Source organism: Protopterus annectens, chromosome 8.part0 (assembly GCF_019279795.1).
Source record: "Protopterus annectens isolate FY-2018-M chromosome 8.part0, PAN1.0, whole genome shotgun sequence".
Lineage (NCBI taxonomy): Eukaryota > Metazoa > Chordata > Ceratodontiformes > Protopteridae > Protopterus > Protopterus annectens.
In genome coordinates, this window is record NC_056741.1 from 223148521 (window position 1) to 223165910 (window position 17390).

At 36.2% G+C, this 17390-nt stretch overlaps 1 protein-coding gene across 1 annotated transcript in view; it reads left to right on the top strand.

Annotated features, from left to right (window-relative positions):
• The window catches only part of LOC122807988, a 163212-nt gene that overhangs the window by 115042 nt on the left and 30780 nt on the right, over window positions 1–17390 (top strand). The window contains exon 9 of the mRNA XM_044079007.1: window positions 10208–10318. Coding sequence (XP_043934942.1) covers window positions 10208–10318 — 111 coding nt within the window. The remainder of the gene's footprint in view (window positions 1–10207; window positions 10319–17390) is intronic.

Genomic DNA, 17390 nt, shown 5'->3' on the forward strand with positions numbered 1-17390 from the left:
ATGCTTTAGTCTGTAGAAACACATCAGGATGGATAGCAGCAACATAAAATATAAATGAACTGATTAACTGACAGACTATTACATACATGCATGGTTACATCTCAATAGCTTTCTACAAAAATGGCAGTCTGGCTTGCACATGCTCAGTAGTTATGCACATGTGCAAGTCCATGGAAAGCTTCTTAAAGGTATACATACATACTGATCTACACTCTCCATCCAAACCAATATAATATTTAACTGGAAATCATATATGATACCAAATGTGCAGGCATAGAGACACATGAATTTTGTAAACATAAATTACATGGATCAGATTGCCAATATGCTTACCAGAGAAACAAACATACTGGATACAGTCGTCACTAATATGGGACAGTGCTGCACATCCCCTAGCGTAATGTCTTCACTGCTACGTTCAGAACACAAAATGGTCTCCTTTGAAGTAAAAATAAAGCCCAGAGCCCCAGTTAACCCTGGAATGTTCAGGAACTTCTCTAAGGCTACATTTCTACTATTAAGTGATAACCTGGTAAAATTTCAAGGCACTATAAACCCTGAGTACATTATATGGAACTATGCAGAACTATTCTTAAAAACTCTACACAAGTATGTTAATAGCTGCATAAAGGCAGCTGTACCCATCAGGAAGAAGTACAGAGCAAACTCAGAAAACAAGCCACCCTGGTGGAATCACAACGTCATTAGGCTGCATAACAGAAGGAAGAAAATCATGGAAAAAATTATGAGGTTTAGCACTCAGCAGGATAAAAGCACTTTTGTCAAACTAAACAAATAACTCAGCGAACAATAAAGTATATCAAAGTCATATTTGAGGTAAATTATGTGGAGTCCCCCTTGAAATGTTTAGTAATGGGTGCTAACCCTTTCCCTAATGCTGCCCCTTCCCTCAACCCTTACCTTACACATCACCTTCATAAAAACCCTCCGGTAACACTGCCACTATTCATATGAATTTGAGACTACAGTTATGGGAGATTTTGTGTTAATATGCAGTGAGGAAATAGTTTTACTTTTTTCAATATTATTTAATTCAATATTTTTGTTTTTGATATTATGTATGTTCAAACTTTTTCTGGCTCTGTTTTCAGTTCAAAATTTAATTTCAGTTCAACATTTAATTAATTTCAGTAATACACAATAGAACCATATATATATATATATATATATATATATATATATATATATATATATATATATCTACTTCAAAAGATCGAATTTCCACATCAAAAATATGATCATTGAGTACCAGATGATCGAAGTTGGGAAACATTGAAAATAAAAAAAAAATCAAATTGGAAAACAAAAAGCATCTTGTTTCATGTTTTTGCAGGAGGGCAAGCCCCTCTGTGCCTCCCACACCCCTTGCTGCTTAAATATACCAACTCCAAGATCACATTACAGTGAAAAGAAAGGTAGACTTCCTATTCCATGCTGTACGCCGATCTCCATTCAGACTGTTCAATGCTGAATGAAATATAAACTACTAATTTCAAAACCAATGAAATCCACTAAAAGGCACAATGCAATTAAAGAAAGAATCCACTCCACTAACAGGCACAATACAATTACATAAAGAAGCACTAATCATTAAAGGGATTCACCGATGTTCAAAAATGTACCTTAGCACCACAGCATACAGTGCATGAACTGCTGAATGGTACTTTTTCCCCCATCTCAGAACATTTCAGTCATCTCCTTCATATATATAAAAATAGTTTTAAAATATAATGTTTCCTTGCAATGACCTCACCAAGGAAAAGCAGGGAAATTTAACCTCAGTGATGCTCACCTAGGTTATTGTCTGTTGCAGCCAGAGACATTAATAGTTGCACCACAATGCATAACCAAAGATGCCCCATTCATGTCTAAAGACATAGCAGACACTGAACTATAGTAACATCACGGCTGGGGAAAATAAATTGTTTTGCCATGGTTTAATAAAAAGTTTACAAAGCTTTTTATTAACAAAAAAAAAAAAAATGGACCAAAAATAAAGAAAGACATGCAAGAAAATACATCACGGCACTTGACTCCTCAAATGCCACAATGTATTACATTTACCACCAGTCCCCCCCTTTACACACGATAGTCCCAATTTGGGTAATTATGTCCTGTGAAAAATACTATAAAAAAAAATCAAAGCAAATGCCTTGAGATTATGGGCAAAAAGTATTTCCCAGTATTAAATTTCCTTACTTGTTGCATAAAACAAATATTTTGTATAAAACCTAAACGATACCTGAAACAGCAAAAGTAAATAAAATTCTACAAGAATAAGCATATATTTGGCAACAGAATGAAGTTCAGTCCTTTGCAATGGCCGTGAATTTGGGTTGTCCTATAAAATCTTGCATTTCTATAAAAAATATCCCACTTTGGACTTTTAAAAGGTAGCCACCCTACAATGTATATAGAATCATTTGCAAATCACTTTAACATTTTTAGAAAAGCATAACTAAGATATTTTTTTTTTGCAGGAGGGAAATCTCCTGACCCTCCATACCCCCTAAACAGTAACTCCATAGTCATACAATTTCTGAAAAAAGGTGAAGATGACTAACATTGAATATGTATCCTATTGCATGCCTGCAACATTGTACTCCATAACAAAGAAAAACAGCTTATACAGGAGTAAACAGTAAAACGTCTTCTACTCCAGCAAACAAGCCATCCAAACTAACCTATAAAGTAATATAACAAGGGAAGCTAGTAAAACATAGGTAGTATTATTTCTGAAAAAGTAATAGTCACTGAAACGGTTATTTAGGGCATCTGTTCCAGTAAAACAGAATTCAGTAAAACTGGTTACAACAAACCATTATAATTCTAACTACACTATTGCCTAAGTCACATCACCTGCCCATAGTCAAAAGGTTTCATCTGCAGATTTAATTTATTTGATAGTAAATGTGTAAAGATTCCAAATGTGGTGATTCAAATGTATTGTTGCTTGTCCAGTCAGGATAAAATAGACAAGACTTCGTGGATTCTGTTCAAGCAGCTTTATTATGTACAAACACATCAGAATTGAGGCTTAATAACTTTATTTAGGTAAACTTATAAACAAAGTAGCTATTACACTCATACACGCTCACTCTCTGGCCGTATTCTCAAAATTGCACTGAAGCTAGCATGTGCTCACTGTTTATATAAACATGCTGTCCTTGAAATGCTTTTGAAAGGTACAACATACACATACACAATTCTACATCCTCCCCTATGAGAAATGAGTCATGCAATATTGACAACACTGATTGACATGTAATTGATACAAATAATTCTTTGCCATGCAATTATACAGAACTAAACACATATAGACAGTTATGTCCAGGTTGCTGTGTATTTCACACTAGGTCTGGAAATATGACCAAGTCATGTGACATAGAAATTGGGATTAGGTCTAGCAACTGGGACTGTCTCTGCTGAATGTTCAACTTTGGGGACATCAGGAACATCATCAGGAATGAAGCAGAAGGTAAGACACGTTCTGCAACAGGAGCATTGTCTGGATTGCTCTGAGATCTAGAGTCTGTATCACAAGACCAATGCTGCAATATTGATTCTCATATAGAAAGATGTCTGTGATTTCTCCTGTACTCCACACCCTCAGATTCTAAGAAGTAGGATCTCGGCTCGGTAGATATACCCGTTACTTGACCAATCTGGTTGAAACCTTTTGCCATTTGTATCCTCATTGTCTCGCCTTCTTTCAATGGGTGAAGAAATCTGCTCAATTTGTCATAACTGGACTTCTGGAAAGAACGCTTTCTGAAAAGTTGAGCTCTAATTGTCCTGTTATTCTTAGCTTTAGGCCTCAACAAACTGGAACTAATAGGCAATGTGAAGTGAGCAGGTGAGCAAAGTATATTGTCATGGGGTATGTTTCTGAGATTAATTAGAATCAAAAAGACATCAGTATTATCACACTTTGATTTCTCCAGAATTGCTTTGCACTCTGTACGGCACGTTCAGTTAGTTCATTTGGTTGTGGATACTCTAGACTACTAGTAAAATGTACAAAGTCCCATTCTTTTGCTAATTTCTGAAACAACTGACTGGTAAATTGGGTACCATTGTCAGAAATTAACTTTGTGTGGACTGCCATAGATTGAGAAATGGTGTTTCGACTTGGTAATAACACCAGTGAATGTTAGATTAAGTAGTAAATCAATCTCAAGCCAGTTCGAAGAAGAGCCTACCAACACTGAGTAATGCTGATTGTTCCACTCAAATATATCAGTGGCTACTGTTGACCAAGGTAGTTCAGAAACTTTATTTAGCTGAAGTGGTTCTTTTTGGAAATGTGGTTTAGTACTATTGCATACTGAACAAGAAAGAAATACTCTATCAATGTTTTTTGCTACAGAAGGTCAAAATACTAGTCCTCTCCCCCTTCTTTTGGTAGATTCAGAACTAGGGTGACCACAGTGAAAAATCTGGATATATATAAATCAGGAACAACAGTTTTAGGACCTTTGAAAATAATGCCATCTTCCATCAACATCTCATCTCTGTAAGGAAAATACGTTTGCACTTCAGGTGATACACTACATTGCTTTGACGGCCATCCAATATTAATGTAGTGGTTGAGCTTTTGCAAAATTGGATCAGTCTTTATATGATCTCTCAACTCATCAAGTCTTGTGGTAGAAAAAATTGCACACTTCCATGACATCAAAGTCAAGATTCTCTCTATGAAGCTGTTCCGTTGTATTTCAGGGCGATCTGGATAAGGTATCAGCCAGACGAAGAAATTTGCCTTTTGTATAGACCATTTTGAACTTGTACTTTTGCAATCTAAGCATCATTCTTTGCAATCTCACTGGAGCTGAATGCATAGGCATTGTTAAAATAGTAACTAGCGTTTGGTGATCAGTTTCAATCTGAATAGCTTGACCATAGATATAATCATGAAACTTTGAATATGCAAATACTATTGTCAAAAGTTATTTCTCAATTTGAGCATTATGCATTTCAGTTTGGTTAAGAGATCTAGATTCATAGACTACTGGTCTGCCCGTTTGAAGAATAAGTGCATCAAGACCAAACTTTGAAGCATCACAGGAAAGAGTTACTGGTTTATTAACATCATAGTATCTTAATGTAGGTGGGGTGGCAATTTTCTGATTAAGGTCTTCAAATGCATTTTCATGCTGTTCCAACCAAGACCATGTAACATTTTTTCATGTCAGCTCTCTCAGAGGTGCTGGCAACTCACTGAAGTCTGGTATAAACTTGCCTAAATAGCTGACCGTGCCAAAAAAATGTTGTAGAGCTTGAACATTATCTGAAGCTGGCATATCAAGAATGGCTGCTTGCTTGGATGGGTCTGGTCACAAGCCAGTGCTAGTAAATAAATTACCTATATATGTAACTTTAGAGAATTGAACTTCCGAGTTCACTTCACATGCTTTATCTAGAAATCTCTTAAGGTTTCTGTCATGCTCTGCTTCAGCATTGCCTCCAACCAATAAATCATGTACTATTATGGCACAAGGATAACCTGAAAAAATTTGCTCCATTGCATGCTGAAAGACTTCACTTCCAGAATTTATTCCAAATGGCATCATGAGGAATCTGTATCTGCCAAATGGGGTACTGAAGAAAGTCAGTAATGAGGATTTGTGATCAAGTAGCACTTGCCAAAAGGAACTTTTTGCATCCAAGACAGAAAAAACAGTGGCATTTGGTATTAGGGCTGCGATTTCCTCAACTGTACGCATTGGATGATGCAGTCTCCTTAATGCTTTGTTCAAATCTCTTGTGTCAATACATATTCTGATTTTGTCTGTGCCTTTTTTTGTGGACTGCTACCATGGACAATGCACATTCAGTTGATTCTGTGACTGGACAAATCAGACATTGCTGCACCATTTTATCCAATTAAGCTTTAACTTTATATTGCATAACTATCTGAACTTTTCTTGCTGGTCTGACCACTGGACTGACCTCTGGGTCTAACTTCATAGAATACAAAACTGTAAGTTTGCCCAGCTTGTCATCGAAAACATCAGCATACTCTGAGAAAATAGCTTCAGTAAAACTGGAACTAGGATATGTGCTTATATGAACTTCTTTGGTAAAGGAAAGCAGATTCATTCTCAAACTGTCTCTGAGACCCAATAATGACTGCACAGGCCTTCAGACTACATAGAATAACAAGTTGTAACAATTCCTAGCCAGATAACATGAAAGCACTACTGAGCCTTCAGACTACATAGAATAACAAGTTGTAACAATTCCTAGCCAGATAACATGAAAGCACTACTGAGCCTTCAGACTACATAGAATAACAAGTTGTAACAATTCCTAGCCAGATAACATGACAGCACTACTGAGCCTTCAGACTACATAGAATAACAAGTTGTAACAATTCCTAGCCAGATAACATGAAAGCACTACTGAGCCTTCAGACTACATAGAATAACAAGTTGTAACAATTCCTAGCCAGATAACATGAAAGCACTACTGAGCCTTCAGACTACATAGAATAACAAGTTGTAACAATTCCTAGCCAGATAACATGAAAGCACTACTGAGCCTTCAGACTACATAGAATAACAAGTTGTAACAATTCCTAGCCAGATAACATGAAAGCACTACTGAGCCTTCAGACTACATAGAATAACAAGTTGTAACAATTCCTAGCCAGATAACATGAAAGCACTACTGAGCCTTCAGACTACATAGAATAACAAGTTGTAACAATTCCTAGCCAGATAACATGACAGCACTACTGAGCCTTCAGACTACATAGAATAACAAGTTGTAACAATTCCTAGCCAGATAACATGAAAGCACTACTGAGCCTTCAGACTACATAGAATAACAAGTTGTAACAATTCCTAGCCAGATAACATGAAAGCACTACTGAGCCTTCAGACTACATAGAATAACAAGTTGTAATATTGTAACAATTCCTAGCCAGATAACATGAAAGCACTACTGAGCCTTCAGTTTGATTTTCTTCACCTCCATAAGCAACAAGTTTTGCACAACTAGCCACATTGAGTTGTTCACCGGTTCTCACCTTAGCAAATGTGTCTGCTGAATTAACATTACACTTTGAGCCAGTGCCCACTTTAAGCTTGGTGGCTTTACTATTGATCTGGACAATACAAAACACTTAACTCTTTGCCAAAAAATGAACTGCATCAACCTTTCACCAATTATTGATATAACATCTACGTAGAAAGTATTATTATAGCTTTCTATATAATCAACTTGCTGTTTTGAGTGCCCCTTCTTTATAACTGTGTGAGGTTTACTTGATTTGCAAAACTTCTGAAAATGGTTCCATTTTTTTTAACCTGTGGCACTGATGAACAAATGCTAAGCATTTGTCTAGTTTAGACTCATGATTGGCACCTCAGTTGTGACAGTTGACAATAAAGCTGGATTTGGGTTTTGCTGACTCACCCTTGTACTGCACTGAGCATGTCCTTTTCTTAGAACATGCTGGAAAACTATGGGATTTACTTGGGGAGCCTGTAGGGGTAGCAGATACCATGTGCTTAATCCTGCTTCTGCTAGCCATGTGCTGCATGCTGTCTACATTTGCACTGGAGCCTGCTGAAACCATGCTCTTATCACTTGCAAGCATACTTGTGTGCCTTTCTGTAACTTCATGGATTTGACAAATCTCGATAGCTTTGCTCAGTGTTAAATCATTATCACGAAGCAAAATCTTTCTCACTACAGCACTATTAATACCACACACAAGCCAGTCCTTTATCAACTCATCTTTTAAGTCACCAAACCGACACATTTTAGTTTTGCTCCTCAGATCAGTAATGTAAGCTGTCAAAGTTTCCCTTGGTTTCTGATCGCTTGTGTAAAACAAATGCCTCTCTAATGTAATATTTGGTCTGGGGTTTACAGATTTCCATGAATTTGTGTTTCAAACACTAGGGGGTCTTCCCTTGATTCAGTATGTACAACAATATGAGTTTTCACCTTCTCCCTCATATACTGCTGGTGCACACACAAATTAATGCTCTCTTTCAATGGCTTCTGACCCAGCTAGGTTTAGCAAAATGAATGCTGTGTTGCATGCATCTTTGTCAGAATAAGCTGTTTGTATAAAAATATTACACTCTTGCTCAAATATTCTCCAGTTTCTTCAATAGTCTGATCAAATACAAGTGGTGATGGCTTTCGAAATCTGTCTGCCATATTAACACATACCAGTGAAGGCTTTTGCAAGTATGCACAAAAACACATGCATATACATATGCATAATTTTATGCCAGTATTTGTAACTATGCCCAATAGCACAACAAGCCTCTGAATAACTGAACTTTGTGAAATAAGACTCTTGAAATAACTGTACTTTAAGAAATCACATTTTATCAGTGTAAGAAACATTTAAAAATAACTGCACTGTGCAAATAAACTGGGCAGAAGAAGCTCAGAGTAAAAAACATTTCAAATAACTGCACTTTGTGAATAAACAGTACAGCACACTGAAACTTTCCCAAAACGGATGGACTTTGCTAAATAACTCTTTACAGTGCAAGAAACACTCTGTAATGGTGGCACTTTACGAATAGACACACCCAGCACAAGAAACTTTTCGAAATGTCTGTATTTTGACTGTACTTCACGTAATAGTTGCACCTTGTACACAAACAAACTCTTTGGAATAAATGTATAGTAGTAATTACACACTGTAAGCACTTTACACACTTTGAATAACTCTAGTTATGCACGTAATACAATGCAAAATAGTAGTTATGCCAATACACAGTACTTTTCCAAAAAATATGCAATCACCTTGCTTTATTTATACTTAATGCGCCCTTTTTTGCCCTTATTATATTCAATTTGCTCGTTTAATCTTTTTCCATGCCCATTATGCTTTTCTTGTGCTTGTTTTTATCTAAACATGCCCATTTTACTTTAAACATACTCATTTTGCAGTTCTGAGGTAACTTCAACCCCCTTATATGCTTTTCTGATAACTGATTTATTAAATATCTTAATTTTAAACATTTCATTTAACTTACAAACCTTTTGTACCTCTTGCTTGTTAATAATGTAGTTTGTACCCTCGTAATGTTCAGTTTTTATCTTTTTTATAAAATAAATGGTTTGTACATGTTTTCATTACCTTTGGTTCATTTCTGGCCCTTTTTGTGCTGAGTTCTCTTAGTTTACCGCCACTGTTAACTCTGCACCTCGTAGCTCTGAAAAAGCAGTCTCTGTGATCCCGGTTCTGACATCATATCATTCGTGCAGTCAAGATAAAATAGACAAATCTTCGTGGGTTCTGTTCAAGATGCTTTATTATGTACAAACACATCAGGATTGAGGCTTAATAACCTTAGGTAAACTTATAAACAAACTAGCTATTACACTCATACATGCTCACTCTTTGGCTGCACTCTCAAAATTTCACTAAAGCTAGCACGTGCTTGCTATTTATATGCATGCACTGCCCTTGAAATGCATCTTAAAGGTAGAACACACACACACTATTCTATATGTAGATTTAGTCTTTACATGAATTCTGTACGTCATCCATCCATCTCATTCCACTGCTGCCCTCCATCTGTTTACTGAGTGTGTTTGGAACATAAAATGTTTTAATAACATGCCAGTTGCCTTTTGTGATTGCTTTAACATTCATTTTAGTTATATATGATTTCTTTCAGTACTTCTCTTTATTCAGATAATGGCAAAAAGGTCTGTTCAGAAAGTAGTCCTATTATGAAAGCAGCAAAGGTAGTTAGAGTTACCTATCTGGCCGCCAAAACAGCAAATGCTAACACCCAAATCATGATAAATATTTGGTCTTCACTAACCATAATTAGTGGCCAGAAATAAACATTCCCACTGTATACAACCCAGATGCCTTTCATTTCGTGACATAATGCCTTTCTTTTTTTTTATTTCAGAGCTGAAGATAATGCATCATATAGATGTAATTAGGTTTAAATACCAATCTACTCAATGATGTCATTATCCTTTACTATGATCTAACCAACTTAGTCCTGATGTTTCTGCTGTGTAATTCCTGCAGTGAAGTCTTTTACTGTCAATTGCTGTTTAATTTCATTTAGCCAGGCCATGTGTTACAGATTACTTTGTCTCTGTTTATTCATGGTTACCCCTGCTCCTTAGTCATTTTGTTTCTCATTCAACTTAAATTAATTTCATAAAATAATATTTTTTCTTCCAGAAGATAAATACACCGAGGACAAAAGTACTAGCAAGCTTCTGACCCCAGTGTATGAAAACACTAAGGATTTGCAAAGATTTCAGAACATGGGCTGTTTATCAATTCAAGAAGGTAAGAACATGGTAAAAGTGGTTTCAACACATAAATTCTTTTATTTAAGTGAAGTTTGAGTATGGTTCAGTACCGCTCTATGACTTTGTGCTCCGCTCACTCATGCAGTGTGGTCTGAGTATTTAACATTTCTAAAAAAGATCCAGACTTCTCCAGGATAATACTCATTTAGTCATCAGAAATATTTATGTGAATAACTATTTTAAAAACAGGTCTCCTCATTTTGTAAAAGAACTATTTAATTAAACTCAATGGTTACTAAGGATATCTTGAATTCTACTTATTACATATTTAACAGCTACCAGATAAGGGTCTGTCTCAGCCTCGGTATATCATAACCTCAGTACTGACAGTGATAGATCTCTTGGTTGCTGGCATTACTTATTAGTCTGATATCACTATATACTGTTAATAGCTTATATCAATTAATATATTGTTTAATTTCCTGAAAAAAAGATGCTTTCATTTTAGTCTCTATCTATTTAGTGTGGTAAGACCCTGCTATGCATTAAATGCAAAGCAATCACACTGCTTTCAAGCTTTTGAATTGTGTCATAGCTCTGTTTAAAAACTTCAGCAAAAACTGATCATATTATGCACTTAGTGTGAACACAGTCAAAACTGTCTGGCCAAATGGTGTCACTACACTTTATTTCAGCTTTCATATTTCTGTCTGAATTACTCAGTAATGGTAATCTTTTGTGTCTCTACAAATATAATATCTGAAGCCTTTAAATAATTTGTCATTTTTTTCCATTGGGCTACAGGTGCCCAGAAGTGTGGCTATGTTATTCTTAATGGGTATATTATTCTTAATAGCTACATAAGCAGCACCTTAAACATTTTTGCTTAATTATGTAAATACATGAAGAAGACTCAAGACAAAACTCAAATCTTTTTTTTTTACAGTCATAAGGAATATTATCTGTCCATGATTATATGCTGTATAAACAGCTACTGTTGAAGATACTGTTCATGGACCCCTAAGCTGGCCCATATCTAGTTATTCATTTATGTGATTCAGCCATTTTGAGATTGTTCTGAGAACAGTCTACATTTTTAAGTGCATAGTTTATATGTAACTACAGTTCTAATCCTTGCTGTAGAGGGATACATCCTTACATATTACATTTGATAAACTTACTTCATACCTGTTCTCACTCTGCCCTTTTAATCACAATGGCTATTATTATAGTTACATTGAAAAATGTTTTGGTTAGTGACTTCTGGTTATCTACCAGCCAAAATTGTTTTTCTTTTTGTTGACATGGTAAACTGGTAAAAAAATATCACATTTACTCTTTCCTGATAATATAAAATGTTTCTCTCTAAATCAGGGTCACTTACTTATAACATCAGCCAATAACATTCTTGCTGTTTTTCAATGAGATCTAGGTTCCAACCTATTGGCTGACTCCGATGCCCATTGCCAATGAGGATGAGTTATGTCTCTGTCCTTGCTGGGTGGAGACTCTGACTCGGGCAGAAAACTGGCAGGTCTTTAATATCTAATGTCTTGAACAGGTTGCAGCTCTACCCCTGTGCTAGGTTCAGTTCTAGTTGAGAACAGGGGCTGAACTACATTCTGGCAGCCACAGAGTGAAGCAGCTTGGGAGTGGTCATCATAGTGTGGGAAGCTCCCATACTGCTGAGAAGCTTGTAGGTAGATCCTAAGCTCTATCCCTCCTGTAAATGCTTGCAATTGCCCAATGGGTTGTTAAACAATGTATTTTTCAATATATGCCCATGTGTCAGCATGTGATACAGTAAGGCAGCCTTGTCTCCTTGTAGATGAGGTCTTCCGTGTAATCACTGACCTTCACCAGGGATTCAGCCATGAAGTATGTGCTCCAAAGACACACCCTACCCATCTACTTGAAGGCAGGCAAGCCTCATCATTCTTGTATTCAGATACATTGTTGACTAACAGTTTGCCTTGTAGTCCTTGATTTTTTCTAAGTAGAGCAGAATGAAAAACTTTTGACATGCATGCTTGCCAATATTTTTTTCCTTCTTTATGTGTGTATGTTTGTACGTATGCATTTATTTATCTAACATTTATATATTTGATGTTGTTGCGTCTATTATACACTGGGAAAAGAATAGGCAAATGTTGGACAGGAATGTACAGAAAGGGTGAGGCTAATTAAATACTGAATATAAAGGAGAGAGACAGAGTGGGGCAGTAAAGAAAATAAATGATAATATGTATACGGATATAGTCATCAGTGATATCCAAATGTAATTTTGTGATAGATTAATCGATTATGCCTCTCAGACTGTCCTTGCAGTCCTGAATCATGTCCCAGAAATAACCACCATGGACGTTTGTGTGGAAGTATCAGCAGACCCTAATTATCATAAATTGGATATACTACTATTTGCTTAGATGTGTTTCTTAAGATATGGCTTTTATAATCAGCATTGTCCTTGAGATTTTACTGTGGGTTTTCTGTTATAGATTAAGTGAAATGGTACTTTGGCAGTAAATAATGCCTCTGAATTAGCTGCCTGTCTCTCTATCTCTCTCTGATTTGATGAGACAATACTAGATATTTAACAAATATGGAAGTATCCTAAGGTTGAGGAGTAAGTGTGTGTGTGTGTGTGTGTGTGTGTGTGTGTGTGTGTGTGTGTGTGTGTGTGTGTGTGTGTGTGTGTGTGTGTGTGTGTGTGTGTGTGTGTGTGTGTGTGTGTGTGTGTGTGTGTGTGTGTGTGTGTGTGTGTGTGTGTGTGTGTGTGTGTGAGTTTGTGAGAGCTATTGATTTTTGGTTGATATTTTTTATGTTGGGTGGATTTTTATTCCCTCAGTGGTTGACTTTATGTCAACATTGGATTGTTTGCTAAAGTTTTAGCTGAAGTCAGTGCTGTATAGTCTTATATTTCACTGGAAATTATTTCAGATTAATTCCTCATGTCTGTATTATGTGGCTGTTAGTCCTTCGGGGCCATTTTCTTTTCCTGAATCAGGAGAATTGATGCTGGCTTTATATGAAAATCAATATGTCCAGACTTCCTTCGAAAGACTGACTTTTTTTTTCCAGGGGAAGGCCTCTACTTTTTTCTTTCCCTTGCAGTGGCATACAGATGAAGGAAGATATCATTTTAATGCCAATAAGAGACAGATCTCATTTTCGCTGGCCTTAACAGAATGTCTCTAAAAATCAGTCTGCATCTGATAATCAGTGACATACTGGTTATATTTCATTTTTATGGCTTGAACTCAGGTCCATTTTTTGAGGGGGTGCTGAAATTTTCTATGCACATTGTTGTTTTTTTCTATTTTTATTGCACTTACTTTTTCAAAATGGCAATTTTTTTTAGAAAGGGTTAATTGTAATTACCCTTTGTCTTATACATAGCTAAGCGCATAGCATATGTTGCATTAGACAAATAACTTTGTGCTAGGACAATGTAATGTTTAATGCAAATGAGCCTGGGGATAATATTAAAAGGCAAAAAATAAAAGTCTTGCTGAGGAATATGGCAGTCTATAAGTGGCTCTTTCAGGAGACAGAAATGTCTCAAAATCAAAAGACCTGGGTCCACTGGAAGGGATACTCATTCTGGTATAATTCAGTAGATGCCCAATCCATTTGGGTATGGCTAACAAAGATCCAGTGTGGTTGGCATCACTATACCACATTGCCTGATGATGTCCAAAGAAACATATGGTAGCTGGATTAATCAGTGGTGTGGTACCTTGACCCATTCTTGCTGTGGATTTAATCTGAGTACAGCAGAGCATGGACTGTCTTATGGCCAAAATTAGGTACTTTTCTTTCATGTTATCTGAGGACTGGAATGGTGTTCTTTTCATTAGGGGTCTTGATTTCACAGGTTTGCGAAGGTTTAGTGACCCTGCAGTATAACTATTTCACCTTTTTTTAATTACAGCTTGTGATGGCTCCAGCAAGCTGAATGAAATCAGTTCATCCAAAACCCACAGCACTGTCTCTGAATATCAGGTTGACTACTTTCTACTATCGATTCAGCTCCTACCCAAAACAACATGCACCATAATCTACCACATTCCACTCACAAATCACTGTCTGTGGACCTACCTAAGGATCCCTGCTGGGATAGGGATTCCCTTTGAATTCCCTCTCCATTCTTACTAAAATATGAGCATGTCTGCTAGGCTTAATGACTTTTTCTCCCCTAGGCCTCTACCAATTTTAGCTGGCTTTGAGTCATATTCTTCCAAGATGATACAATGGATTGTTTAATTATTGTATAGTATCAGTAAATGATAGCTGGAAAAGTCACAAATCTCAATGCATCAGTATATAGACTTTCATTTATTTATTTACTTTATACATCAAACAGCCTTTTACTTTCAATCAGAGAGCATCAAGAAAAGCTTCTCTTTCAAGATGATGAGGACTTGCAAGACCTAGTCACCTAGATCCCATATTGTCTGATTTGTAGGATGGCTTTTCATACTTTAACTTATAAAATGGTTTAGCTTGATCTAGCCAAGGCCACATGTCCCTTCCTTTTGAGACTGTAGGAATGGGAGGAAGGCAGATTTTCATTGACCTTCCTAGACCGGGACAGCACTGTTAGTAATCTGTTCCATTCCACATCTACTCTTTAAGATTTTGCAGCATTCTCCAGACATATTTATTGCCACCACCCACCCCCATCTTAATACCATCCCAGTAGACTGTGACATCATATCTTGATGACTCTGATTAAGATAACTTACCAGATAATGGATTACCTACATCTCTTTCATCAGACATCTCTTACTAAAGACAAGCAAGTCAGGCAATCCATATAGCCTAAATGGTCTAAATCTTGAACTTTATAAATTGTGATAACTTAGCAAACCCCTGTACTCTTCTATATTTATAATGGACTCTTTACCAGAAAGTTTTAACCCCACACTTGTTCTTTATCATTTTACTCATTATTATTTTTGTATTCTTTTTACTAATAATTTGAAAACACATCACCCCATCTTCTTTCAAAAATCCTAAAACATTTATCTTTTCATGTTATGTCATCAATCCTTGTTGTACGATAAAGTGTACATCAGAATACAATTTATGTAACAGTGCTAAACATAACATTCTTTTCACGTACATATTATGACCTATAAATGTTGACACCTTAACACTAATTCATACTTTTATTTCCCCCAACCCCCACCCTTCTTTGGGAGAAACAACCACCCATTTTTAACTGCATTTTCTGACTGTGCATATGCTCTAGTCTAGTGACTCAGAAGACAAATTATGACACTTTCCCTACTCACTGGAGTCTGAAATAATTCACTTACAAATATTATAAACATTATCATCTGGTGTATCTGTCCAGTACTTTCGCCAGTTTCCTACTTTTCCCCTACCTTTCTGACCCTCAGGGTTGCCAGTACATGCATATATGTTTTCAAGTTATTGAGATTCACTATCTCTTCTCCAAAACTTATGTGACCCTTCTAGCCTTTAATTATAAGACTCCTTATCAGATATTCTAGATATAGTGACTGCACATTGTCTTCCTCTCTTCATATATTTTCCTGTCCAGCTAGCCTGAAGAATATGAACTTTCAGTATTCTGGGGCTCACTTCTCATATACAGTTCCATTCCTCTGCTCAGCTATTCTAGAAATATTTAACTGCCTGACAATTGTAAAACATATGCAGATTTCCTGCCTCATTTTCTCCACATCTCTAACATGTCCTTTCCTAACTCTTCCACGTGTCCATAACTGAAGAGGAGTTCTTATCTAAACAATTCTGCCCTGGTTTATGATTGACTGTGCAGTTGCCTCATAAGAGACATTTTATTTGAATTTATATTTTATTTTTACAAGTGTTTTTCATTATTTGTAAGAGGAAAGCAATAGCTTGAATACAGGAAGATTTACTTTGATTTATATTTTGTTTTTTTTACCTTTAATTTTCCATTTGTTGTTAGAAAAGGATAGGTTTTAGGTAGGCAGACTCTAGTCAACCCAAGAGGCCTAGTCAGCTATAAAGCAAGTTGTGAAAGTCATCAAAAACAGACCGCCGAGAGGACAATCCAGTGCTCACCTATATAATCCTGTATTTATTTGTGATTTTTTTGATTTTACTGTTAAAATGAGGTGCAATTGCGAAATATATTTAGCAGAAGATACTGAGTGCATTCACTCTCGAGGTAAAGAAATTAATATTTATTTGTTATATTGTTTTTATGATTTTTCTCAAAAAATTTATTTAAAATTCTCTTTGAATTCTGTGGTAACTGATTTTGTTCTTTTCCTTCAGAAGTGTTTAATCATTTGCAGCTGAAAATGGATTCCTTAAATGAGTATGCCATTACTGATTTGTTAGTGCATAAGTAACTTGTACAATATACTAAATGATATGTATATTTAAAAGTAACACCTGATAACACTTGCAGTCTGTGTTCCTCGTGTCAAAAGCTGGATGATTTGCTTACCATTACTAATAGGAAATCTAGACGTACTGATGATGCTTGCACTTGTGCAATTAGTACAACTTGGAGAAATGTTGTTACATATATTAATGCCTGGACTAATGAGATAAATAATTTGGGCAATGGGCAAGATAACACATTTAGGAAAGGAAGTATCTATTGTCTATAAAGCTCAATTAATCCCTATTGAACTAGATAATACTACTGACAACTCTGGAATTTGGATGCAAGTATTCAGTACTTTGGGATTCAGAGCATACAGAAGAAAATAAAAAAGAAAGGAAGGAAGAAGGTCACAATAAATAACAAGGAAGAAAATGAAACTGACAAATGTCTGTCAAGCAGATAGAATACACAATAAAAATGGCAGTGCTTTGTTACATAACACACAGATTACAGGGAATAATAACATTTAGGGAATCTTCTTCTTTCGGCTTAGGGTTCGCCACAGTGGATCACCTGTCCATTGATGATTGGCAGTGGAGTTTTATGGTGTCAAGTTGACAGCCCAGTGACCAACCTTTCACAGAAGGCACACACACACGCACTCATGCCTAGGGCCAATTTATAGTGTTCAATCCACCTACAGCATGTCTTTGGGATGTGGGAGGAAACCGGAGTACCCGAAGGAAACCCACGC